Source organism: Sceloporus occidentalis, unplaced genomic scaffold (assembly GCF_023333645.1).
Source record: "Sceloporus occidentalis isolate IW3139 unplaced genomic scaffold, rSceOcc1.0.p SCAF_129, whole genome shotgun sequence".
NCBI lineage: Eukaryota > Metazoa > Chordata > Lepidosauria > Squamata > Phrynosomatidae > Sceloporus > Sceloporus occidentalis.
In genome coordinates this window covers 1,232,622-1,258,526 of record NW_028317109.1, presented here as the reverse complement: position 1 = coordinate 1,258,526, position 25,905 = coordinate 1,232,622, and the positions used below count along the sequence as shown (strand labels likewise).

Genomic DNA, 25,905 nt, shown 5'->3' with positions numbered 1-25,905 from the left:
ACATGTAAACCAAACACAGCACAGAGACATACCTTAGACTGCAGACTGCAGACTGAGACAAACAGAACACAGGTGGGGCGCACCTAATAAAGGAAGCAGAGCTGAAGCAAAGAGTCGGAGCAGAAGCAAGGAATGGAAAATAGAACAAAGCAAAAGGAAATCCAGGAATGGATCAAAGCAAAGCAGAGAAACTAAAGCAGGACAGATATGCAGCTCCGCAGCCTGGGCAGACCGTGACAAGTTCACAGTATAATCAAAAGGCCTAGGGACATTAGTTACATAGTTTGTAAGGTTGGAAAAAGAACTAAGTCCACCCTAGGTATGAACAGGGGTGAGCCTAGGGTTAGTAGTACCGGGGTGCATATACATGTATATATTAAAAGGCAAACTTGCTCACCCATTCACCCTAACAGTATACATTTACACATTCATACACACGCTTTCTCCCGCCACACACGCTAACCCTAGGCTCATCACTTACAACCCTAACACCATAGGCCGACACATACTCACACTACCGCCATGCACTGACATATACACACAAGCTAAAAACAAATGCTAACACACACACTCATGCTAACACCATACACAAACTACACACATACTCTAACACCATACAGTAACACACACGCTAACAGCATTAACTCGCACATTAACACTATATACTAGCGCATGCACGCTCTAATGCCATATAGTAACACACACTCATACTAACATTATATGCTCACACACTTACACAAACACATACATTCACCCTAACACCTTACACATCAGTACACAATAAACAATACACTATACACTATACACTAAGGAAATAGACGAGGGTGTGTAAGCATATGATGGAATATCTGAGATGGTACATAGGATGGCATGAGAGTTGAGGAGTCTTAATGGTAAGAAGGAGGTTTATGAAGGTGATGCTCTATCTTATAGGAAGCGAAGGCATCAGTCCGGGGTGAGTTGTGTTCTGGAGGAAATAATCGTCTATCCTGAATTGTAATCCGTCCAAACCCCACCTTGCATCTGCAACAATTAGCAACTTACCAATAGGGGAGAAATATCTTAATGGGGAGAAATAATCACGCAGATCCTGAGAACAGGAAGTTATGATGGCTGCCCCTATTGTATACACATAAATATAATTTACTTTGATCAGTAAAATATAATACATAGATTTATTTAATGTACAGAACTGCAGATTATTAACCATGACACGAATACGGATGTAATGTTATGTGACATAAAAGTAAAGATGATAAAATACATGGATTTCCGTAGCTCTTAAATTGAAGAAAAACAAAAATACGATCTCAGACATAAAAAAAATAATCATCGTTTTTGGTTATTTAAAAAATTATTTACTACGTTCTAAATTTGCTCTCAGTTGTGATTTCGGTTCTGTTGTGTTGGGTAAAGCAATGCATTTTCATTGATTTCCGTCTGTTTATAAGATAATGCTAATTGTCTGTTGGAAACCTGAAATTTGTCCTAATTTTCATTGTTCAAGATAACAAATCAGACAAAACATGTTTAAAGGAATAATTTGTTGTTTATGAAAGATCTCAGACAAGTTATTTGCCTTCCTAATATTCCCGTCTCATATCAGACTAACAGATAAAACAATATATATATATATAAATTAAATAAACGGCAGTTAGGCAGCATTATGTCTTTAAGGATTTATTATCATTTTAGTAGAAGCCTAACCAAAGACCTAATGTGTCTCTCTCTCTTTCTCTCTCTCTCAAAAGAGTCACCCCGGGGTTCTCCCCTAGGGATTGGTTAACGCCGTCTTAATTTTAATTATTTTTCACATGCGCAAAGTCAAGTATCTTTAAAGAGAAAGTTGTAAAGTTTGGACGGGAGATTTTGGTCTTTCTTGTGATTTTTAAAACAAAGCTGAAATTCCAGCCCGGATAATCAATCTTGGGAGAAGTAAGAAACATGAAAGCAAGAAGAGCATCAGTCGATACGATGTCAATATTTGTATTTATTGCAAAGCAGGTTTTTTGGATTGTGCTTGTAAAGAACTGCAGTGTCTTATAAGGAAGGGATGCAAAAAAAAATTTCTAGAGTGGTGTCCAACTCTGATAACTGTAACCTGCCAAAACTGTACATATATTTTATACATCTATGTTTATATAAAATATATATAGTATATCACCAACATACATATTTAATGCATTACAGATGACATGTATGTATAGCTGTGAGGTACAGCAAACACAAACGATCTACAGAAAGACCTAGCTTCCTAGGCTGGAGACTGCTCTATAGCAGAAAGAAGCGAGAGGGGAAGGGAGAGAAGAGAGAGAGAGGGCATGGGAGAGAAGAGAGAGAGAGAGAGAGAGAGGGGATGGGAGAGAAGAGAGAGAGAGGGGACTAGAGAGGAGAGAGAGAGATGGGATGGGAGAGAAGAGAGAGAGAGAGAGAGAGAGAGAGAGGGGATGGGAGAGAAGAGAGAGGGGATGGGAGAGAAGAGAGAGAGGGGATGGGAGAGAAGAGAGAGAGAGAGAGAGAGAGAGAGAGGGGATGGGAGAGAAGAGAGAGAGGATGGGAGAGAGACGAGAGAGAGAGAGGGAATGGGAGAGAAGGGAGAGAGGATGGGAGAGAGACGAGAGAGAGAAAGGTGATGGGAGAGAAGAGGGAGAGAGAGGTGATGGGAGAGAAGAGAGAGAGAGAGAGGATGGGAGAGAAGAGAGAGAGAGGGGATGGGAGAGAATAGAGAGAGAGAAAGGTGATGGGAGAGAAGAGAGAGAGGATGGGAGAGAAGAGAGAGAGAGAGAGGATGGGAGAGAAGAGAGAGAGAGAGAGGATGGGAGAGAAGAGAGAGAGGATGGGAGAGAAGAGAGAGGGGATGGGAGAGAAGAGAGAGAGAGAGGGCATGGGAGAGAAGAGAGAGAGAGGGGATGGGAGAGAAGAGAGAGAGAGAGGGGACTAGAGAGGAGAGAGAGAGATGGGATGGGAGAGAGGAGAGAGAGAGAGAGGGGATGGGAGAGAAGAGAGAGAGAGAGAGGGGATGGGAGAGAAGAGAGAGAGGATGGGAGAGAGACGAGAGAGAGAGAGAGAGAGAGAGAGAGAGGGAATGGGAGAGAAGGGAGAGAGGATGGGAGAGAGACGAGAGAGAGAAAGGTGATGGGAGAGAAGAGAGAGAGAAAGGTGATGGGAGAGAAGAGAGAGAGAGAGGTGATGGGAGAGAAGAGAGAGAGAGAGGTGATGGGAGAGAAGAGAGAGAGAGAGGGGATGGGAGAGAAGAGAGAGAGAGAGGGGATGGGAGAGAAGAGAGAGAGGATGGGAGAGAAGAGAGAGGATGGGAGAGAAGAGAGAGGGGATGGGGGAGAGAAGAGAGAGGGGATGGGAGAGAGACGAGAGAGAGAAAGGTGATGGGAGAGAAGAGAGAGGGGATGGGAGAGAGACGAGAGAGAGAAAGGTGATGGGAGAGAAGAGAGAGAGGGGATGGGAGAGAAGAGAGAGAGGATGGGAGAGAGACGAGAGAGAAGGGATGTGATAGAAACATTTAAATACTACAAGGGATTTCACAAAGTACAGGAGGGAATTTTTTTCAAAGGACAAGAAATGTGAGCCTCCAGGCCAAGAAAGATGTTGGGTTTCAGCCAAAAATCCAAAGGGGCTTTCAAAGAATTACCAACCCTTTATTCACTAAAATACAACATTCAAAGAATTTCTGGACAGCTTGTTAAACGTAATGGATATTCTCGGAATTAGTGACATTTTTGCCATCTGATCCCACGATCTGATATAATGCTCTAATTTCGACCTTAAAGACTGAATTGAATTATTTTTATATTTTTGTCTTTATTTTTTTAGGAAATTGACAGAGACCCTCGTTTCTTGGTGGACGGGGCTAGCATTTTTGATATCGTCCAAGGTGAAATAGGTAAGACCAAACAAAATACACGATAACAACCCAAGGAAAGTATCAGGAATCTCTTTTTTAAGCCGTGATGTGAAGAAAACCTTAATTTTGTCAAAGGGCAAACAATAAAGGAACAGAAGCACATAAACTTCCGGGACCTCGGAGGTCTCCTCAGTTTTTAGTTGATTCGATAGTTGTAAGATGCAGTTATTTTTCACATTGAATATAAAACACTATTTTTGGTTGCTTCCTTGAAGGTGACTGCTGGGTCCTCGCTGCTGTTGGTGGCCTGACGCTGCACAGAAAATTCCTGGAAAATGTTGTTCCCAAAGATCAAGACTTTACATACAAATACGCAGGAATTTTCCATTTTCGGGTATAAGTTTAATACATTTTTAATGATAGTACAAAGTATTATATATATATCACCATTTAAAGTTCACTTAGAAGTTTGCTAGTTTAAAAAAAAAAAGAAAATCAGATTATTTTCCATTAAAATAACATGAAATGGATCAGAATTCCAGCACAGACGGGGTTAATATTTAATGGAAACTCTTCATAGGCATACAGAGGCCTTTTATCACTCCCATCACTCCTGTGTTCCAACGGCCCTTTATCACTCCCATCACTCCTGTGTTCCAACGGCCCTTTATCACTCCCATCATTCCTGGGTTCCAATAGCCCTTTATCACTCCCATCACTCCTGTGTTCCAATGGCCCTTTATCACTCCCATCACTCCTGTGTTCCAATGGCCCTTTATCACTCCCATCACTCCCATCAGTCCCATGTTCTAATGGCCCTTTATCACTCCCATCATCCCTGGGTTCCAATAGCCCTTTATCACTCCAATCACTCCTGTGTTCCAATGGCCCTTTATCACTCCCATCACTCCTGGGTTCCAATGGCCCTTTATCACTCCCATCATTCCTGGGTTCCAACGGCCCTTTATCACTCCCATCACTCCTGTGTTCCAATGGCCCTTTATCACTCCCATCACTCCTGTGTTCCAATGGCCCTTTATCACTCCCATCACTCCTGTGTTCCAATGGCCCTTTATCACTCCCATCACTCCTGTGTTCCAATGGCCCTTTATCACTCCCATCACTCCCATCAGTCCCATGTTCTAATGGCCCTTTATCACTCCCATCATTCCTGGGTTCCAATAGCCCTTTATCACTCCAATCACTCCTGTGTTCCAATGGCCCTTTATCACTCCCATCACTCCTGGGTTCCAATGGCCCTTTATCACTCCCATCATTCCTGGGTTCCAACGGCCCTTTATCACTCCCATCACTCCTGTGTTCCAATGGCCCTTTATCACTCCCATCACTCCTGTGTTCCAATGGCCCTTTATCACTCCCATCACTCCTGTGTTCCAATGGCCCTTTATCACTCCCATCACTCCTGTGTTCCAATGGCCCTTTATCACTCCCATCACTCCTCTGTTCCAATGACACGTTGTGTTTGCTGATCCAAGTTTAAGTTTAAAAGGCTAACTGATGTTAGAAAACCCTTTTGCAAATTATGCTACAGCCAGAAATGTCCTTGGTTTTAATGAAATACGTCTTATCAGTAGTGTATATATATATATATATTTATATAGTAATCTTTATGCCAACCTAAACTGGCTCCTTTAAACCCAAAAGGGCCAGTGTATAGCCGGAGCTTTTAAACATCAGAGACTTTATTGCGGGTCGGCAACATAAATTAATTTTAAATAATTGGACCAATTCATGAATACCCTTATAATGATACAAAATGTTGTTTTCATGTAAACATTGTACATATCCTAAGAAAAGGTGAACACTTTTCATACTATCCCGCTATAAAAGTGTAAGCTTACTGGGCAAGGAAAGTCATTTTGAATCCATTCTTGCTCCTCTATCATAGATAATGTTTTTGTATTGATTTATTATTAAATAAATGGACAATACACTTTTGTTTATTTATTTTATTTATTATAAAAAAATTATTAGTTGAATTTCTATTTTTTTTTGGTCATCTGTTGAAGTTGAATTTCTTTATTCTTTTTGAACAATGTCGTAAAATAATCTGTATTTACCCCGGGGATTACTCGCTTCAAGCCTTCTCAAATATTGTCAAAGTGAACGAAGCCAAGTCCGTAGCCGTTTTATAAACATGCGCAAGTGGCCACAGGTTCGACCTTGAAAGGAGTGTTTACAAAGTGATGTAATGAATGCTAAACATGACCCAGAATGACTTTACTGCCCAGGATTTTGCTTAATTAGCTATAAAATAAATAAATATTAATATATATCTGTAATGCTCCTTTGATCAAGGTTTCCAATTTAAACATTTTGGGCCACTACTTATTTATTTGTCATTCGTCTGCATTTTTACATACAACCATGAGGGTGTCTAACATAACGCTGACACTGCATTAACATCCTGACTGGATCCTTTCTGTGCTCCCTTCTATGGGATCTCTATGGATTTCCTTTGTGTAAATGTGCATGTTGGCTGCCAGATGGTTTATTATAAGGCCATGGCTGGATATGCAACCCCCCCCCCCCCCCCCGGGCTGAATGCTGTCTCCCAAAGGGTAAATTTTTTGTAAATACTCGGTTTCTGCCCTCTTTTTTTGCAGTTCTGGCAGTTTGGAGAATGGGTGGATGTGGTGGTGGACGACCGACTTCCCACCCTCAATGGAAGATACCTGTCCGTCCAGCCTCGTAGCAACAATGAATTCTGGCCGTCCCTGCTGGAGAAGGCATACGCCAAGTAATAACTGAATTATATATAATATTATCTGCTTTACGTCCAATCTTTACAAATATATCTAAAAAACCCCCAAAAAACTCATGAATATTTAAAGTGTAAACCTCTATTGGACTACCCTGGATCCAGGGCTAGTCTTAGAAACAGAGAATCTGCCAGCAGATCGGCCCCATTTGGCCTCCATCTAGTCGCCCGTTTCTCCTGCTGTAAAGACTCAAACCTTAATCAGTCGTTGGTCTCGTCTTAGATTCAGGAGCCGTATGTCTATCCCATGCATGTTTATATTCCCTCACTGTATTACCCCCTACCACCTCTGCTGGGAGGCTGTTCTACTCATGCTTTATTTTAAATAACGCCTTTCTTTAATCATTATATTAGACTGCGAGGATCTTATCAGAATTTGCACTGGGGGTTTATTTCGGAAGCTTTGGTCGACCTAACGGGAGGAGTGCAAATGGATTTTATTTTAAGCAAACCTCCGGTGGATTTGCGTGACATTGTCATTGCGGCTGCTAGATCCGGTTCTCTGATGGGTTGCACAACTCCAGGGGATGTAAGTGTTGATGCCGTGTATATATATATATATATAATATAAATTTTTTTAACCTATGAAAGGATACATTGTAACATTCACAAATGCATTTGCAGACATGCGCCTAGCTTGATATTAAAGGGACACGCCACCCATCACGTGCACTTTAATGCATAATGAGAGGTCCCTTTAAATTCCTATGATATGCCCCTTTCCCTGCCCCCACCTATATTCTGTCCCCACCAGAAGTGTTCCCATTAATTTCAATGGCAGTGCTTTTCAGCCACTGATTGGCTGCGTCAAAAAGCCAATCAGTGGTGAGAATCAGCAGATTTTTGTGAGGCTTTTTGTGAGGCTGTCAGGGACATTCAAATGCCCTTTAATAAAGCAGAAAAAAATATAAATTATTTACTTCCTGTAAAAATCTATATTTCATTTCTGAATGATGATGTCATGATCCACGCGGTATGTATAGTGGACGAAGCCTGAACACAAAGTAGCTCCTGTATTTTAAAGAGATCAGAGGTATGAGTCGGAGCTCGTGTGATATTTGAATGTATTCCCTACATACTTCTGAGTCCTATTTTTAATCATGTTTTTCTTTTTTAGCTACAATCTGGAAATGCGGAATTATTAAATGGTCTCGTTCAAGGTCACGCATACACAGTGACTGATGCCACGCAGGTAATAATGAAGAAGTTATATTTATTTTTATAAATACAGTATAATTATATATAATATTATTATATAATTATTATTGTTATTATTATTATTATTATTTTTATATACACATGTACAGTTGCATTATACACTTTATATAATAAAACACTTTGTTATCCTATGTAATTATATTATGTACAGAGGAAGAATCGTGTTCAAAGAATGTTTTCCAAAATATTATATATGTTATATAATGTAATATTTTTCTAAATAATTATTATTATTACTATTCTATTTATTTACATACGTACAATTAAAGCTACATTATCCATTTTACAATAAAAAATATTGCTTAAAGAATATTTCTCTAAAATATTATATATGATATAATATTTTTCTACATTATTATTATCATTAATAATAATAACAATAATAATATTTACATGTATACAGATACAGCTACATTATATATTTCACAATAAAAATACTTTGTTAGCTTATTATTATTATTATTATTATACATTCGTATACATAGTCTCGTAGTAAATATAAATACTGTGATAGGGTCCCTTTAATTGGCTTCCTCGTTTATGAGCTCACTGGTTGGCAAAACACATTTATTACTAAACAATGAAACTATTCAAATAGGAACAATGGATTTTTTTTAATATAATTTGGCTGGCAGGAACCTGCGTTTTTTATTTATCTTTTTTCATTCTGTTGGAAAAGTGAGACACATAAATTTTTTTTGGCAACTGAAAAACCTTTCCACGTCTTCTAAAAGACACTTTTATTACATTACATTTTAAGACGGTATTACATGATGCGTTACACAACAGCCCTCGTGGGGATTATTGCCACATCTTTACAATTAAACAATACTACATAAAAATATACATTTATTTTATAAGACTCCCAGTTGGAGCTTTTGCCCCCAGTATTGCATGGATGATACCCCTGCTTGAATACAGGTGACCCAATAAATTGTATCTTTAAATAATGACAAGTCAAGGTTTCCATGAGGGCCGGTATTAGAGCCGTTTGGGTAACACATTCGGCGACTTGCTACATAGAATCTTCACAATGAGCAATTAAAGGGATAATACTTCTAGAGTCTCAGGGTCCGCATGTAGGCTCAGTGAAGATGTCATAAATATGTTAATAATGTAATTAAATGGATGTGAAAACTACCATGCATGATATGGGGTTTTAAGCATTTGTGTCACGCAGGTTGATTACAACGGAAGAACGGAAGATCTCGTTCGCATTTGGAACCCGTGGGGTCAGGGTGAATGGAACGGGAACTGGAGCGATGGGTAGGCAGCGATTCTTCTGTCATTAACATAGTAACATAATAGTCAAAAGTTTGAGGTCACTTAGAAATGTCCTTGTTTTTGAAAGAGAAGCAAATGTTGTCTATGAAATACGGCACAGACGTATAACTAATCCCGTCCTTATAACCTGTTATATCCCTGTATATTCCTCATATTATATATTATATACTCTCCGGCCGTATAACTAATCCCGTCCTTATAACCTGTTATATCCTGTATATTCCTCATATTATATATTATATACTCTCCGGCCGTATAACTAATCCCGTCCTTATAACCCGTTATATCCCTGTATATTCCTCATATTATATATTATATACTCTCCGGCCGTATAACTAATCCCATCCTTATAACCCGTTATATCCCTGTATATTCCTCATATTATATATTATATACTCTCCGGCCGTATAACTAATCCCGTCCTTATAACCTGTTATATCCTGTATATTCCTCATATTATATATTATATACTCTCCGGCCGTATAACTAATCCCGTCCTTATAACCCGTTATATCCCTGTATATTCCTCATATTATATATTATATACTCTCCGGCCGTATAACTAATCCCGTCCTTATAACCCGTTATATCCCTGTATATTCCTCATATTATATATTATATACTCTCCGGCCGTATAACTAATCCCGTCCTTATAACCCGTTATATCCCTGTATGTTCCTCATATTATATATTATATACTCTCCGGCCGTATAACTAATCCCGTCTTTATAACCCATTATATCCCTGTATATTCCTCATATATTATATACTCTCCGGCCGTATAACTAATCCCGTCCTTATAACCCGTTATATCCCTGTATATTCCTCATATTATATATTATATACTCTCCGGCCGTATAACTAATCCTGTCCTTATAACCCGTTATATCCTGTATATTCCTCATATTATATATTATATACTCTCCGGCCTATATAACTAATCCCGTCCTTATAACCCGTTATATATCCTGTATATTCCTGTATATTATATATTATATACTCTCCGACCGTATAACTAATCCCGTCCTTATAACCCGTTATATCCCTGTATATTCCTCATATTATATATTATATACTCTCCGGCCGTATAACTAATCCCGTCTTTATAACCCGTTATATCCTGTATATTCCTCATATTATATATTATATACTCTCCGGCCGTATAACTAATCCCGTCCTTATAACCCATTATATCCTGTATATTCCTCATATTATATATATTATATACTCTCCAGCCCTTATATAAAGGCATCTAATTGGATCTGATAACATGTGTGGATTGCACATCTTTACTGTAAAAAAAAAAAGTTTACACCTTAATATTTTGCAGATCCCTGCAGTGGGAAGGGATACAACCAGAAATCCGAAATAAATTGAACGTCCAGAGAAATGATGGAGAATTTTGGTGAGATTATTATTATTTTTTGCAGCATTTTAAAGAATATTTGTCTGCTGTTAATGCCACATTTTTATGCATTCATAAAATAATAAATATGGTTGTTGAGTATAATCCGTCCCAAATTCTACCAACACCACTTACGTATGTTTTTAATGTATATTGTTTCAGAGGGGGACTGAATGATTTAAGTAGTTGTGCCTATGGGTACCTTGATACCTTTGCCCAAGTTCTGTTTAGTTTGGAAGTGATATATTGTACATATTTTATTGTTGATAAGAAGAGCCTTGTAATTTTTTTTATAAATGTTTCTTTTTCTTGCGGTCTCAGAATCTCACAACCTCTTCATATTTTATTTTAATAGGATGTCTTGCAAAGATTTTTTGAAGAATTTCAACCGCGTAAGCATCTGTAACCACACTCCATCTTACATGGACTTTGACAACCCCCAGTGTGTTTGGAAAGCCTGCTCTTATTTTAGCCAGTGGGTGAAAGGGAGCACCGCCGGGGGATCGAAAAATGCAGGTAACGTCATACATTTCTTATTTTACGTCATTCTAAATTCTAAGGTGAGGAAAGAGGAATATAAATGGGGAAGAATTAACGGTGGAGCACAAGGAGCATTTTCCCCAGGCAAGCATGTATTTATGTGTGTATACGTGTGTGTGTGTGTATGTGTGTGTGTATGTGTGTGTGTGTGTGTGTGTGTGTGTATGTGTATATGTGTGTGTACACGTGTATACAAAATGTAAAGGACAGGCAAAGAAGATAAGAGAAGAAAGGGAAAAAAGATAGAGTGAGGAAAAGATGTCAGCAAGTGAGGAGGAAAAAGAGACGGGCGAAAGAAATTTCCAAAGAGGAAAAAGAGAGGGCAGGAGGCAGAAAAGGGAGAAAAAGAGCTTTATCGATAAGACAAGGGACCCTTCCTGTGTAATTGATCCACGGCCCAAAGCTTCTTAATCTGGTCTTGGACATAATATAGTATATTCATATTTTTATTGAAATTATAACGCTGTATAGTGTAATTTGGGTTTTAAACACATTGTTTATCCTTAAAATTTTCTGCTTTATGTGTTTAATCCATGCGTAAAATTCTAACATTTCTCTGGTGGGGAGTTTTAAAGAGGTCTTCTCACCAACCAATGGTATGGTCCACCTAGCAGGAACATTTCTGCTCTGGAGATAAGACAAACTTTGTACTAGAATATTTTTTATACAGTATTTTCTCCTTTGGTTCTTTGTGGGTTCTAAAGTCTTCTTTCTGGCCAACTCCAAAATGGAATTTTAGCTTATATTTTAGATTATTCTATAATAAATGATTTTATACCTTAGAGACTCTTAAGTGCTCATTAACTGACCAAATATAAATGTAAAAAAAAACCTCATCTATTAATCTTTGGGTGTCAGAAAATGTTTCACGGTTAAGTGACCACATGCTTTAATTTTAAGATGTTCAGGGAGCGTGCATAGTGTTTTTACAGCCTAATGAATGCCATGGCCGGGGTCTTCCCCATCGTCTACAAAATTAAACATGTCTTCCAACATGTCATAATACCCAACATGTGACAAATAAATATATTTTTATTTGTTCCTTTTCAAGTTGTTTGTGGTTATTTTTTTTGTGTAATTTTTTTCTTTTTATTGAAGAAAAATTGAGACATTGCATATGGACATTGTTACATTGTCACTACATTATGATCTCCCCCTGTTTAAGGGGCCATCTTTTCTTTAACGTCCTCCCCTATTACCCTTTATTCTCCAGTAGTTCTTGTCTCCTTTCTATCCACTTTTCTTGGGGGGAAAAACACAGAATAAGCAATTTGCATATATTATCTTATGGTATGTATCTTTCTTTCTATTATGTTATAGATGACATCTGGAAGAACCCACAGTATGTTTTTACCGTGGAGGAAACACAAGGAGGAAAACTGTGTTACAATGTAACAGTGGCGTTAATGCAAAGCCTAAGCAATGAGCGCAGGTTTAGGCCCTCGTGGCTACCCATTGGCTTCTTGTTCTGCAAGGTAAAAGGTTACATTTTTGGACAGAAAACAAGTAATTTCAGAAAATTGTGTATTTTTGTCTTGCTCATATGCAGGGGTGGTATTAGCAGCCAACATGTGCAGCTAGTGGGAGACGAAAGTGTCGATTTTTAAGATTTTTTGTTCTAAGGTTATATGTATTGCATATTGTATGAGATAAAACATTGAAGCTGCTATCCAGCAGCCATTGTGACTTCCTGTACTCAGGGCCTCGTGACTTCCTGTACTCAGGGCCTCATGACTTCCTGTTTTCTGGACATCATAGCTTCCTGTTCACAGGATGTAGTAACTTCCTGTTCTCAGGACATCATAACTTCCTGTTCTCGGGATGTCGTAACTTCCTGTTCTCAGGAAATACAGCTTATTGACATACGCATAGTAGAAGGTATAGGTAGCTTTAGTGTCTGCACTGAGCTATAAAAAAAGCAATGATAGTAAAAACCTCCCCCTATAGAACTCCGGTGTTATCAAGAAACTTGTAAATCTAGAAGAGTATTTTGATTGACTGAATTTTATGTCTGTAACATAGCAAAAATTGATTAGTTTTGTTTGTTTTTTTCCTCCCCCCTCAGGTGACATCCAAGGTGAGATGCGATGTGTCCTTTCATAAGGGTCACTATTAAGACAACAATACATTTGGAAAATATAGCAGTGGTGCATACATTAAAAAGAATAAGAACGATACTGACAAGATCCACATATCCCCTTGCACAAGGATGACAAACGCATTTTCACAGAGCTGCGGAAAAAAAAATTGGGGAAAAAGATGAAAAAGTGGTTGAGATGGTCATGGGAAGACCAAGTTGGAGTTGGTCACCGGATAGAAAAGACAGAAGAGAAGGCATCAATAGGTTGCTTGGATCCAGCTCACATTCCTCTTCTTCTAGCAAGCCAGGCTCTTGGTCCAAGCCTACTGTAGCTCACCGAGCTCTAGAACCAGGCCCCTTAAATCTTTCTTTACTTAGGTCTCCTAAAAACATTTATGTTCTAGTCCTGCTAACTGGGTCTATTTTACTTTCTACATGCAGGGCGTAAAGAATGGATCACAAATTAAATATTCCCGGCAACAAGCATTGGAAACGATAAACTCTGGGCTACAGAGGACACGAGAAGTCACCAGATCTTTTATGGCTCCACCAGGAACCTACGTTATCATTCCCTTCACAGAACACAAGGAGCAGGAGTCAGAGTTCCTCCTAAGGATCTTCACAAAGACCAAAGAAATTGCAGAGTAATATTTCATGTGATGTGAATTCCTTGTTGATACATTAAAACAATAGCATTAGTAACAATTGCCATACATGGAAAAACTAGCGATTTGCCCCAAATTTCAGAGTTTCCACACCAATCTCAGAGAGCAAAGGCATATTCTCAGGGGATGTTCATTCCACCAGCCCATGACATGGACCTTCTTAACAAGAGGAAGGCACGTCTGATCTTTTTTTTTTTTCGTGGCTCAATAAAGCCATGGGATTCTAGTTATTTAAACCCATGGAAGCTTCCTTTAGAACCCCCAGTAGTCCCCCAACCCAATTGCAGCAGCTCCAGAGAGAGCCCCCTTCTGGAGGAGGTCTATGTTTGCTCCTTCATGATGAGCTCCAGGATACAATGTAAATTTTAGTAATTTTTTTTTGATGCATCAATATTGGGTCAAATTCATGACTGTCAAAATTAAACAAATAATACCCATAGATGCTGTATGTTAATTTTGCTTATCATTGCTTATTGCTTATCATTTTTTATGTCATTTAGATGATATTGAAATAGAATGCATGTTTCCGGAAAGCATGTTTGTTGCATTTTCAGATATACCAGTAGAGAAATAATAATTGTCTTTTTTTTTTTTATATTACCACTAACATTTTAGATATAATAACTCCAAATCGGAGGCTAGAGAAGAAAATAATTTATTGCATCCTGTGAATGATACACCATCCAAGTAAGTTAATATTATTATAATATTATATATTATCTTATATTATTATTATGAAACGAGAGGCAACCCAAGAGTTTGCCCTATGACCACATGGCCTTGAACCATTCGACATGTCTCATGTAGAAGAGTCAAAGAAATTCTTCAAAGTGTAGTAGAGGTTGGTGGTGTGACACCAGCAGAGGACACTTGTTCTTGTGTAACAAAACCTTAATCACATCCGAACAGACCAAAAAGACCAAAGTGGAGAAAGACTCTTGAGTTGACTTGGCCACCATGTCACCAGACCGTGCCATAAGTTGGCTTAAGTTCATCGTGTGCTGGCTTGCTTAAGTGTGCCTTAACTGTCCATCAAGGCTGGACTTCCCTATAAGATAGAACAGAAACTGGAGTGGTAGGCATGGTTTAGCGATAGCTCCTCCCACCAACCTTCCCATTTATGGTCATGTTCCACCCACCAATTCATAAAGTACATGGCACACCTAACTTAACAGAAAAATGGCGATTGAATGTGTAGCGATGTTGTGTTATTTACTACATTAAGACATTGATTTACTGTTTTATACATAAAAGAGAGAAAATACAGCCATTGTTAAACAGTCATTTCGGGTTAAAACACATTGATTCTAGCTCGAAATAAGCCAGATTCTCTTCTGTTTACATTTTCCTCGATTCTCGTTTCTTGGAGATAAGGAGCCAGCAGGTTCTCTAGTGCTATACAATTATGAAAATATAAGGTTGTTACAGCTTAGAAACCCCACATTTAATAAAATCAAAAGAACAGAAAGCTACATTTTTAAAAAGAAATCTTTAGAAACGTGTTTTATATTGAAAATGCGGCATTTAAACAATATTCCTATTTTTTAACAGTATTGTTACTATTATTCTAGATATAATTCTTCTAGATCAGAGGGAAGGGATAGAAGTTCGTCATCTTATTCCGACGAAGCTTTATCAAAGTAGGTGAATCGTAACCATACTTGGCATGTATTGCTGGGAAGAGTTTTATGTTTTGTTTTTTTTTTAAATCTGTTACATGTTTTCTGGAGTTTGTGTTCAAAATGCTAATTGCTAAAATCCCATTTATTTTTAAGAACATTGCATTATAAATAAACATCATTGTTATTTATTTACTTTGGTTGCACCTGGACTGTTTGGGACGCACAACCTTATTCCGATTGGAAGTTCAAGCTAAGTTAAGATCTTAAGTTAAGAGCTAGTCACATGTTAGCGCCCCATTCTTGCCCGATCTGTTGCCCCAGTGGCAGATGGGGTGCTGCAGTATGCGGCTGAAAATGTCCAGCTGCACACTACGTGAGTATAAAAATGTAATGTACGGCTGCACACTTCAGCCCTTAGCCACACTTATAGCATCAGATGGCCTCTGGCCTTAAAGTGCCGGGTCCGCCCCATCATCCTCAGCCAGGCTTTTACCCCAAATCACCTTAAATGGGGGGGGGGGAGTAGAAGGGGACACTCCATTGCCAGGAGTATAGGAGACTGACTCAGAGAAGCAGCACTTGCCCCGGAGACTCCGGGTCAAACCCAGAGCATTCCCAGATATGCATATGGCCTCTCTGCACAACGGCGAGCTCTATTTATGCACAAATAGTACATTTTAAGTAACAATAAAAACCAGCACACACCTTTCTTAAGTATTAATGTGTCCAACAGTAATATTTAATTCTCCCCCCCAAAAAAAAAATATATATATTTCTTGGAACTTCCCCTTTAAATTGTGTTGCAAATGTTGCAGGTTTGTATAAAAGTCATTAAAATAACATTTTATGCCAAGCGGTCACCCTGTATTTTTTTAATATTAAAATAACGTTTTCTGTTCCAGTGACTTTGGTTCCAGGCTGCAAACTCCTAAGGTAAAATAATTGCATTTACTAATATTTGATATTCAGTCCTCCTATATTAACTGTATTAAGCTGTACTTCTGCGCTATAAATGTCCCGTAATGCCGGCGTACAGCACTATAATCAAGAAACTTTGATTAATGACCTTGTCAAAACGTTGCTTTTGTGTCTGAAAAAGGTACGGAGTAAATGATTGTTCCGACACAAATGCGGAACAGAAGCTGTGCGCACAGCGGTTTCCGTGAACAGAAGTTTTAATCATAACTCATTTATAGCGGAAGTGTCAACACGGCTTTTAGCATAAATGCATGTATTAAAAAAATACTATGTTTTGGTTTGTCCATTATGGTCTTGCTATGAGGATCCTCATTATTATTCCTCCCCGTTTAAGTTATCTTGGCCCCTATTGTTAAGTTGCTGGTTGTTGCTGGTTTGTAAGGGCGAGGGAGAAAAAAAAGGGAAAGAATAGGAAATTGAAAATGCTGTCTCTGCCACAGTCTGCAACCAGGACCAGGACCAGGGCAGCTCCACCACCAGCCCCCTCTGCACCTCCAGCCCCCTCTGCACCACCTGCACAGTCCCCCATAGAGTTAATAGGCTGGTTGGGGGTCTCGCTGAGCTCCATTGTAACCATCCATTTGAGCAGTGAGTGGCCCTGGAGGCTCTCTGCTCCGTGGCAGAAGGGCCGGCACTCCTGGAACTCTTGTCCAAGGTGTAGTTAGTCTACTAAGTGTGGGTATCTAGGGTGTGGGACAGTGTGTGTTAGTGTGAGTGTCTGTGTGTGACTGTTAGTGTGAGTGTAAGGGAATGCTTGTGTGTTGGTGTCAGTGCCTGTGCATGTGTTAGCGTGTATTTGTTAGTTTGATTGACTGTGTGTGTGTGAGAGTGTCAGGGTGTGTGCTAGTGTATGTCTGTGTGTTGGGTTGGTGTGTGTTAGTGTGTGTCTGAGTGGATGTGTGAGTGCCGAAGTCTGTGTGTACCTTACCTGTCTATCCTCCCAATGTTCTTTTTGTTTCTTTCTCTTTTTTCCTTCTTTTCACTCAACCCGCCCCTTTCTCATTTCTCTCTTCTTTACATTCTCTCCTTTCCCCTCACTTTTTTCTCTCTTCTCTCTTTCATCTCCCCTTCTTTCTCTTTTTAGTTACCTTTCCATCCCCCCCTTCTCTCACACATATTTTGTTTACATTCTTATGTATCTCATACACAAAATATGAAAAAAATGAATTATAAAACCACACCCCGACCACACCCTCACCACACTTTTAACCACGCCCCCTGGGAGTAACCCTTTAAAGATTGTCCAGGACATGGCTCTATAAAAGGTGTCGACCCTTATCAGGACAATTCAAAAACAGCGGAAATTAACCCGTTTTTGCAAAATTTATTGGCTACATTATACAATAAATTCAAAACGTGCCTTAACATTTTTGATAATGCAGGAGCTAATTTTTTGTGAGACGCTCGGAATCCTACATTATAATTCTATTTTGCCAATATGACAATAAAATAATTATTCTCTGTCATTTTTATTCCAATTCACCCAAGCTGAATAATTTTATACCGCGGCGGTACCTTCTGTCAGACAATAAAAAAAGTTTCTTAGCGGCTGTTTAATTCGTAGCTGAATGGAATTTTGAGTTTGACGCAAGACAGACACTAAAACATTTTTATAAAATTAAATGCGATCAGTATTAATTATATTTTTCATGATTTGAATTATTTTTAGGCTGTTCTAAAAAGATACCAAGATTTCAACTATGAAAATATTTTTGCTCGATATGCGAATCAGGTGAGACTATGGCAAATGCACAATCCATGTGACATACCCATATATATATATATATATTATCTTCGGGATTCTTTAAACTACATATTACAACTGCGGTCTATTTACTGGTGACCGACCTTATATGCAAATTAACCGGTTTACAATGCAGCCCTTTATTTACCTATGATGTCACGTTGATGACATATTTAAAACTAATCTCGCAATATGTAAATGTGTGTGATTTGTTTGGCTCAGCCAAATATTATATAATCTACAGAGATTAGACTGAACTTCATCAAAGACAGATCAATTCAGATCAAGTAATAGAGAAACATCAAATTATCCAACGGATCGGCCCAATTCGGCCATCTAGTCCTGAAATGTATTTTCCTTTGAAATGAACTCCCTTCTTCTACTTTGTCGAATCCCTTTATGTATTTAAATATTTCTATCACACCCCCTCTTCTCTCCTCTAAGCTGTATATATATATTGAGACAATTTAGTCTTTCCTGATCATTTGTGGTTTGTGTAAAATAAAATTTAACCTTTTCTGTTTTTTGAACATTTGCTAGAATTCAGAAATGTATGCAGAACAACTCCAAAGACTTCTGAATGATGTCATACTTACAGGTAGGAGTCTGTCTTTGAAAATTGTGTAAGCTTAAATGCCTCTTACACTGGTAATCAAGTTTTATATTTCTATAGTTATATTATTATTATTATTATTAGTGTTATTAATATTATTGTAATAATAATAATAATTATTATTATTTTATCATTATTATCGTTATTATTGTTATTATTATTATTAGTGTTATCAATGAAAAAACTACAAAAAAGCTTTACCTTAATAAGAACATTAGGCAGCTTTATATAGAGTTTATGATTAGCTATTAGTGAAGAAATTACATTATAATCTAAACTTTTGATAAGATTTTACACGCATGAATATAAATAATAATTAATATTTTTTTTCAAAATCACAGTTGTCCCTAGAATTATTTATTTCAAATTCATTTTGAAATATTAGATTTTATTACTATAGCATATAGCTTTTAATATTCAATGTAATTAACCGTTTAAAAAATCTTAGCTATTTCCTTGGAATAGGTAAAACATCGTAGCTAATATTCTGCATTTCATTCTCACAAAATGCCCAAAACTTAATTGAGGCAGACCACAAAATCAAATGAATTCATCTCATTTCTATAAAGTAAATATATATATTTTTATTAAACCACTAATTCAAATAATATTGCGGGTTATGTTTCAAAATTGATTCTGCTGCAAAACTTGAAATAAAAAAGTGATCTTTTCACCATAGCAACCAATTGATTTTAATCAGTTGCTATGGTGATAAGATCGTTTTTTTTAAAACTGTGCACCAGAATCATATTGTCTTCATAAATCCAAATTGCATTATCAAATAGCTGTCACTTATGCTCTCTGACACTCTCATTCACTCTTTCACACTCTCTCTTAATGTCTCTCCCTACATTCTTCACTGACTGTTCTGCCTCTTCTCTCTCTGTCTCTTCTTGCTCTTCTCTCTTCTTTCTTTGTCCACTTCTCTCTGGTATCAGCTCCGTTAACCAGGTCTCCTGGAGCACTTCTGCAAATGGGTGGAGCCTTGGCGCACACCTTCTCCCTACATCTGCAAAAGGGAGGAGCCACAAGGACAGCCTCTCACTCATTCCTCCAATCAGGTGAGAGGGTGTGTGTGTGTGGAGGCTCCGCCCTTTTTGCGGGAAGGGCTTCCGGAGGCCTGGTTAACGGAGCTGATACCAGGGTGAAGCGGACGAAGGAAAAACGACAGAAGGCAAGAAGCGGAGCACAGAATTGTTGGAAGGAGAAGGTAGGGAGACATTGAGAGACAGCGTGAGAGAGAAGGAGTGAGTGTGAGTGAGGCAATGAAACGTAAATGCAAATTCTGAGGTCTCTGCTTCTTTTTCGAGTGTTTCGTTGGTGGTCCCTCCTTTTTTCAGACAGTAAGAATTTATGAAATTGACAAATTTCATTAAAAGTAAAATGCACAAGTCTAAAATAGATTATTAAATAACTCAAGCTTTGGGTTCATGCCTCTCATAGGGTCATTTTTGTTAAATTATATTTTATATTTATTTAATTACCCTTGCATTCAATTTGCAGAATGGTGAATCTTCAGGTGTTTAACCCTGAACTGAACTTGAATATGGCGGCTTGCGATCTGCGCCGTTAAATTATTTTCTGCGTGACCGTAATTATTTCTTAATCCTAATTTGCAGATCAAACATTCGTTGCCGACAAAGGAGATTTTACCTTGGACGCCTGCCGAGGGATTTTAATACTGATGGATGTATCTTTCTTCACTAAACCTTTTTCCATCTGTCTGAGGAGCTCATTACCCCCGTTCTTCATACATGTTTAGAAATTCAAAAAGGATGATGATGCCAATCAAAAAAAAATTAATCTTATATTTATTTTCTAAGAATCCCCTGATGTCTAAATTGAACACTCTTTAGGAATGTTCTACGGCCCAAAAAAACAAAATTGTTAAATATTATATTTTTTAAATAGAATATTCTCAGATTTATTTTCATTCGGCCCCCGTCTAGTCGCCCGTTTCTCCTGCTGTAAAGACAAAAATCTGAATCAGTCGTTGGTCTCGTCTTAGATTCAGGAGCAGTATGCCTATCCCATGCATGTTTAATACCCTCACTGTATTACCCTCTACCACTTCTGCTGGGAGGCTGTTCCACTTATCTACCACCCACTCTGACATCCCCCAAGACAGTACTTAATTGAGCCTGTCAGAAGCATGGTGACCTATGTTAAATTCCCAATATTTTGAGTAGTTCCCAACCAGTAAGAGCGGAAGCCCTCTACTTCACGAAGAGTCAATATGTATCCAATCCAAAGTATGGAACCTTCAAGACGTAATTAAATAAGAAACTTAAATTATAAATTACTAAAATTAATTTATTATTAATAAATTAATAAAATGAATTAATTATTAATAAATTAATAGAAAAATTATCCTTAGCGTTCCTCGTTAATTAACCGTCTGCCTCATAAAAGAAAACCGTTAGAGACATGGGCGTAGGAGCCCAAAAAAATCTGGGGGGGACAGCATTTTCCCCCATCAGATCCCCACTTTATCCCCATCTCTCACACTAGGAATTAGCAATCACACTCCTATCATACCCAGGCAGCCAGTACATGCTGGTACAGGGTGGCTGTAAGTGATGTGCAGACCCCATATTGCTGGCAGCATCAATACACAAGGGGGCAGCTAGCTAGATTTCAGCATGTACTGGCTGACTTGGCATGATAGGAGTGTGATTGCTAACAGCAATCATAGTCCCATCATGCCTAGGTTCCAGCACTTACACATCCATGCTATCACACACACTCATTCATTCATATACTCATCCATTCACAGATTCATTCCCTCAATCACACATACTCATTCAAACACCCTCCCCACCCCCTTACCTGCAGTGCAGCTCCTCGATGCCGCTCACAGACTTCAGCAGGGGGCGCGGCCTCCCTCTGCGTTCTCTGGTACTGCACAGAGGAAGCAGGATGTGATGGGATGTCACGTGAACTTTGCTGGGTTCCGCTTCCTCTGTACAGTACAGAAGACCCTCCCACAGGTAAGTAGCGGGGCTCAAGGTGCGGACCGTGTAAGATCTGTTGCCCTGGCTGCCGATCTTACGCGGGCCGCACCTCGAGGTCTCGCGGGACGCATTTGCGGAGTTTCTATTGGGGGCGGGTTCCTACGGCCCTGGGGGGGATTTCTTCATTATCGGTCCCCCCCCGCATGAGTTACTGGTTACCGGTTCCTACGCCCATGGTTAGAGACCTCAATATAAAATGCTTCTTAACATAAAAAAAAAACAGCTTAATGCAAACGGAAAACTTAACCTTGAGGAGTTTGGGCGCCTGTGGAAACGTCTGAACATGTGCAAGGTAACGTGAAGTACATACTGCATCATTTAACCAGCAGAGGAGGTACTGGGGATGATTCATTAATTTTTTGTGACTTATCCCACTGCTTCTGATGAAGAGACCTCTAGGCTCATATAACTTTATTATCACATGGGATGATCTATTCCTAGTATAGCTGCGATAATTAGCTTTCATTCTAAGAACTTTACCCCAGTCCTGTATACAGTAATAATAACTGCCCTAGTGCTGTATACAGTAATAACCTCCCAGTCCTGTATACACTAATAAGCCCCAGTGCTGTATACAGTCATATAACCCCCAGCAGAGTAATAACCCCCCAGTGCTGTAATAACCCCCAGCACTGTGTACAGTAATAACCCCCAGAGTTTTCAGTCATGTGAATACTCTGCTGCAAACTGACATTACATACAGTATGTTTAATATTTATGTATAGAATTCTTCATAAGAATGGATTTTTTTTCATTTATTCCCTTTTGTGTTTTTTGGGTTCTTTATAGGATCTTTTCCGGTCGATAGATGTGAACCAAGCAGGGTACATCGATGGGTACGGGTTAAGGAAAGCGGTTAAAGAAGCAGGTATCTTCATCGCACTAACGCCTTTTTATATTCTATCTCCAGATCCGGTCTGAAATACATGGAACGATATTATTTGGGGGGTAAGGGGGCTTGCGTTATTAGCGTATTGCGGCCCAGGCTGACTAGGCCTAGGGCGGCAGGTCCAGGGGGCGGCAGGTCCAGGGGGCGGCAGGTCCAGGGGGCGGCAGGTCCACGGGGAAGCAGCCCCTCTCCTGCAAAACAAGGAGCCTATCACCTTCTTAGGCGCCCCACTCCCCTACCTGTCCCCAAACACTATGACACAGTCCACCATAGTTGACTTCTGCCGATAATATAAACATTATAAACACAAACGACATGCTAACACGTACATTTACACACACACGCTAACACTATAACACGCAGAAGCCTACTTGCTCACAGCCCTATCTTCTCTCACTCTGTGTTTTCGAGAGGTGAAGAGAGGTGGTTAGAGGCCGCCATGCTTACCCACCGGCCCGGTCCACCGCTTTCCAATGGTCTAAGCCAACCGGCTGTCCATTTTTGCTTAGCCCCCATCTCTAAGTCTCAAGACGTGGAAATCAGTGGTCTGCGCGCCGCTATGTGAATGAACGTTGAATACGGACCTTCCTACAAGCATTTACCGTGTAATAGGATTCGCAAAATACGCCAACAGCCAAGCCGCGATTTAACATTTTCCATCAAATAATAAATCATTTGCCCGTAGATCCGTCCTCCTGCAAAATAAGGATTGATCTGGGTTTCCAGTTAAGTGACAAACACTATTACTTACATTTTTCTAAGAAAAGAAATTCGCAGCCGGGAGGCAAAATCTAACAGTTTTGATAAATTGGCCCCAATACGTTGTTGAGTTCTCCGTTTAAAAAAATAAATACTTTAAAAAAAAGGAATGCGTACAAAGATGTAATGGACGTCGAGCGCTGTAGATGTCGGCCGCATTAATCACCGGCGAAGGGTTTTCAGTTTCATCACAATTTGCCGATAACTTAATTTAAAGCAACATAGTATCGGGCGCAGCCATCGACCCTGTTAAAGCTGCTGTTCCACTTAGACAAAACATGCGTTCTCTGGTATGTTACGCATATAAACCTTATTCGATCTGTCATTTTCTTCTTTCCTCTATCAATAACAGATTAATAAGAACAAACCCTAACCTACAAAATATATACATTAAATAAACTCGTGGCTTTAAGGTTTTTATCTGAACACTGGTAAATTGTTCTTCTTTGTTCAATAAAGGGACAGCTTAAGGTCCCAGTGAACTATTCCAAAGAAAAGTGCATATTAAAGTACTTTTTGAGTACTTATATGCATTGTTGAAAAAAAGTTTAAAAACAAGGTGTACTCTGCCTTAGGTAGAAGTTGCAGCTTCAGAGCTACAGCTTCCCGGCTGCTCTCTGGTCTCTCACATGGCAATTAAGCATTCCCTGGAAAATAAGGAATGATCATAATGCGGTTGGTTGATTGGGCTTTAAATATATCTCCCTAAACTAACATGTTTTCTTTGGTTGCACCAGGACTTGTGGTCAGCGACGATGTACTGAGTGTCATGGTCATGAGATACGCAAACTCTTCAAATCTGATGAATTTCTCTGATTTTGTTTGCTGCATGATTCGGCTCGTGACTGTGACAAGTAAGCTCAAAAAAAACAGACCGGCCTTTTTTAAATGTATTGAGAATTTTTGTGGGTGCATGAATGAGTAGAATCCGAGGTCGCCAACATAAGGACGCTAGTGGGGTGACAAAGACCAAAATAATTAACACGATGAAGATATAATCTACAAAAAGAAGGTTCCGCAAACTAAGATATCAAGTTATTGCTCATGGAAGAACATCGTTAGTCTTGAAGATATGGCAGAAAAAGACAAAAAAACTGGTGAACGGCAAAGGCAATGAGTGAACGGCATAAAAAAATTATGAGCGACAGCTGAATACTTTAAAATAGCAAAATACACTTTATCTTTTATTTCTGGTCAGTACGGTGAACGGCACTTTAAAATGCCAGGTTACTGGTTCAAGTGTTTTTGGATAATATTAATTTATAATATGTCTCATTTATTATATAATATAGTATTAAAAGTCTGTAAAATGGATTAAAAAATCATGTTTGATTTCCAGGAGTGTTTAAGAATTTAACCAAAGATGGAAGAGGTGTCTACTTAACCGGGGAACAGGTAAGAACATTAGATAATCCAGATTCATTGCAAGAACACGATGGGCCATATATATATATGTATGTATAAGAACAGTTCTAGGTCAGTGTTTTAAATGTGGAACAGTTGCCATGGAAACCATTTTTTCTGCCAACTACTCCATATTTATCATTTTGCCCCGGATATAGCTGGCCGAGCTCCTGAAGAGCACACGAGGAGCGATTGGATCCGGTACCAAGTCAACTCAAGCTCTACAAGAAGGCGAGCTCTGATGAATCAAGCGACATTAACGCTAGCCAATGAGCTTCTAGATCAGAAAGCAGAAATTTGAGTTTCACAGGAAGATTTTTTCTTTAAAATATAACATTTTATTAAATCGTATTTAATGCAGAATTCCTTGTGTTTTAGTGGATGCAGATTATAATGTCCAGCTGAGAGCCGATATGATTTTGCACAGCAGGGTAAGATACATTGTGTTCTATTTCCAGGATGTTGCAGCGTATGGGGTAGAGGGTCATTAGGGGGTCATTAGGGGCGATCAACAATCATTTCATATCTTTTGCAACACTTTTAAATAATTTAGCGATGGGGGAATAGGCGTTGCTCTGCAATATGTTGTATGCCTCCTGGCACCCAGGGGGTTAAGGTTACTGGAGCACATAGAGATGAAAAAGTCTCATCTGGGGAGGAAAGAGAGGCACAAGGATCTGGGGCCTTCACAGGGACTGGGCTTCCAAAGGAGGGACACTTGGAAGATATGAAATTATTGGTCATGTGGAAGGAGCATAAGGACCTATTCCTGCCGTACCCTAGGGGCAAATAAATACCTTCCCTGTCCTTAAGGGGGATATGGGGACGATGTCTCCCAACATTGAGTCTGGGGCTCAGGGTGACTTCTTCCAAAGCCAAGAAGTTTTACCCAAAGTCACCGCTCATTGACGGCTTGGCAAGGCCAATGGAATGTTTCTGCTGATTGGATCATTCCATTGGTTGCCAACTTGATCACTCTTTACCCTTAAGGTTCCACCTGAAGAAGAGATTGCTGTGGTCCCAAACCTTTTTTTATGTTGGTCCAATAA

The 25,905-nt window shown here is 39.1% G+C and overlaps 1 protein-coding gene across 1 annotated transcript in view; it reads left to right on the top strand.

The window, feature by feature from the left end:
• LOC149281671 (calpain-13-like) overlaps nt 1-25,261 on the top strand; it is a 37,633-nt gene extending 12,372 nt beyond the window's left edge. The window contains exons 2-22 of the mRNA XM_089499102.1: nt 3,829-3,898; nt 4,135-4,253; nt 6,487-6,620; nt 6,996-7,170; nt 7,759-7,833; nt 9,040-9,125; nt 10,474-10,548; nt 10,904-11,064; nt 12,409-12,563; nt 13,154-13,165; nt 13,610-13,812; nt 15,405-15,473; nt 16,358-16,388; nt 18,103-18,165; nt 18,718-18,775; nt 20,410-20,480; nt 22,028-22,096; nt 22,594-22,672; nt 24,190-24,306; nt 24,792-24,847; nt 25,235-25,261. Coding sequence (XP_089355228.1) covers nt 3,829-3,898; nt 4,135-4,253; nt 6,487-6,620; nt 6,996-7,170; nt 7,759-7,833; nt 9,040-9,125; nt 10,474-10,548; nt 10,904-11,064; nt 12,409-12,563; nt 13,154-13,165; nt 13,610-13,812; nt 15,405-15,473; nt 16,358-16,388; nt 18,103-18,165; nt 18,718-18,775; nt 20,410-20,480; nt 22,028-22,096; nt 22,594-22,672; nt 24,190-24,306; nt 24,792-24,847; nt 25,235-25,261 — 1,905 coding nt within the window. The remainder of the gene's footprint in view (nt 1-3,828; nt 3,899-4,134; nt 4,254-6,486; nt 6,621-6,995; nt 7,171-7,758; nt 7,834-9,039; nt 9,126-10,473; nt 10,549-10,903; nt 11,065-12,408; nt 12,564-13,153; nt 13,166-13,609; nt 13,813-15,404; nt 15,474-16,357; nt 16,389-18,102; nt 18,166-18,717; nt 18,776-20,409; nt 20,481-22,027; nt 22,097-22,593; nt 22,673-24,189; nt 24,307-24,791; nt 24,848-25,234) is intronic.
• Nucleotides 25,262-25,905: the final 644 nt, after the last annotated feature.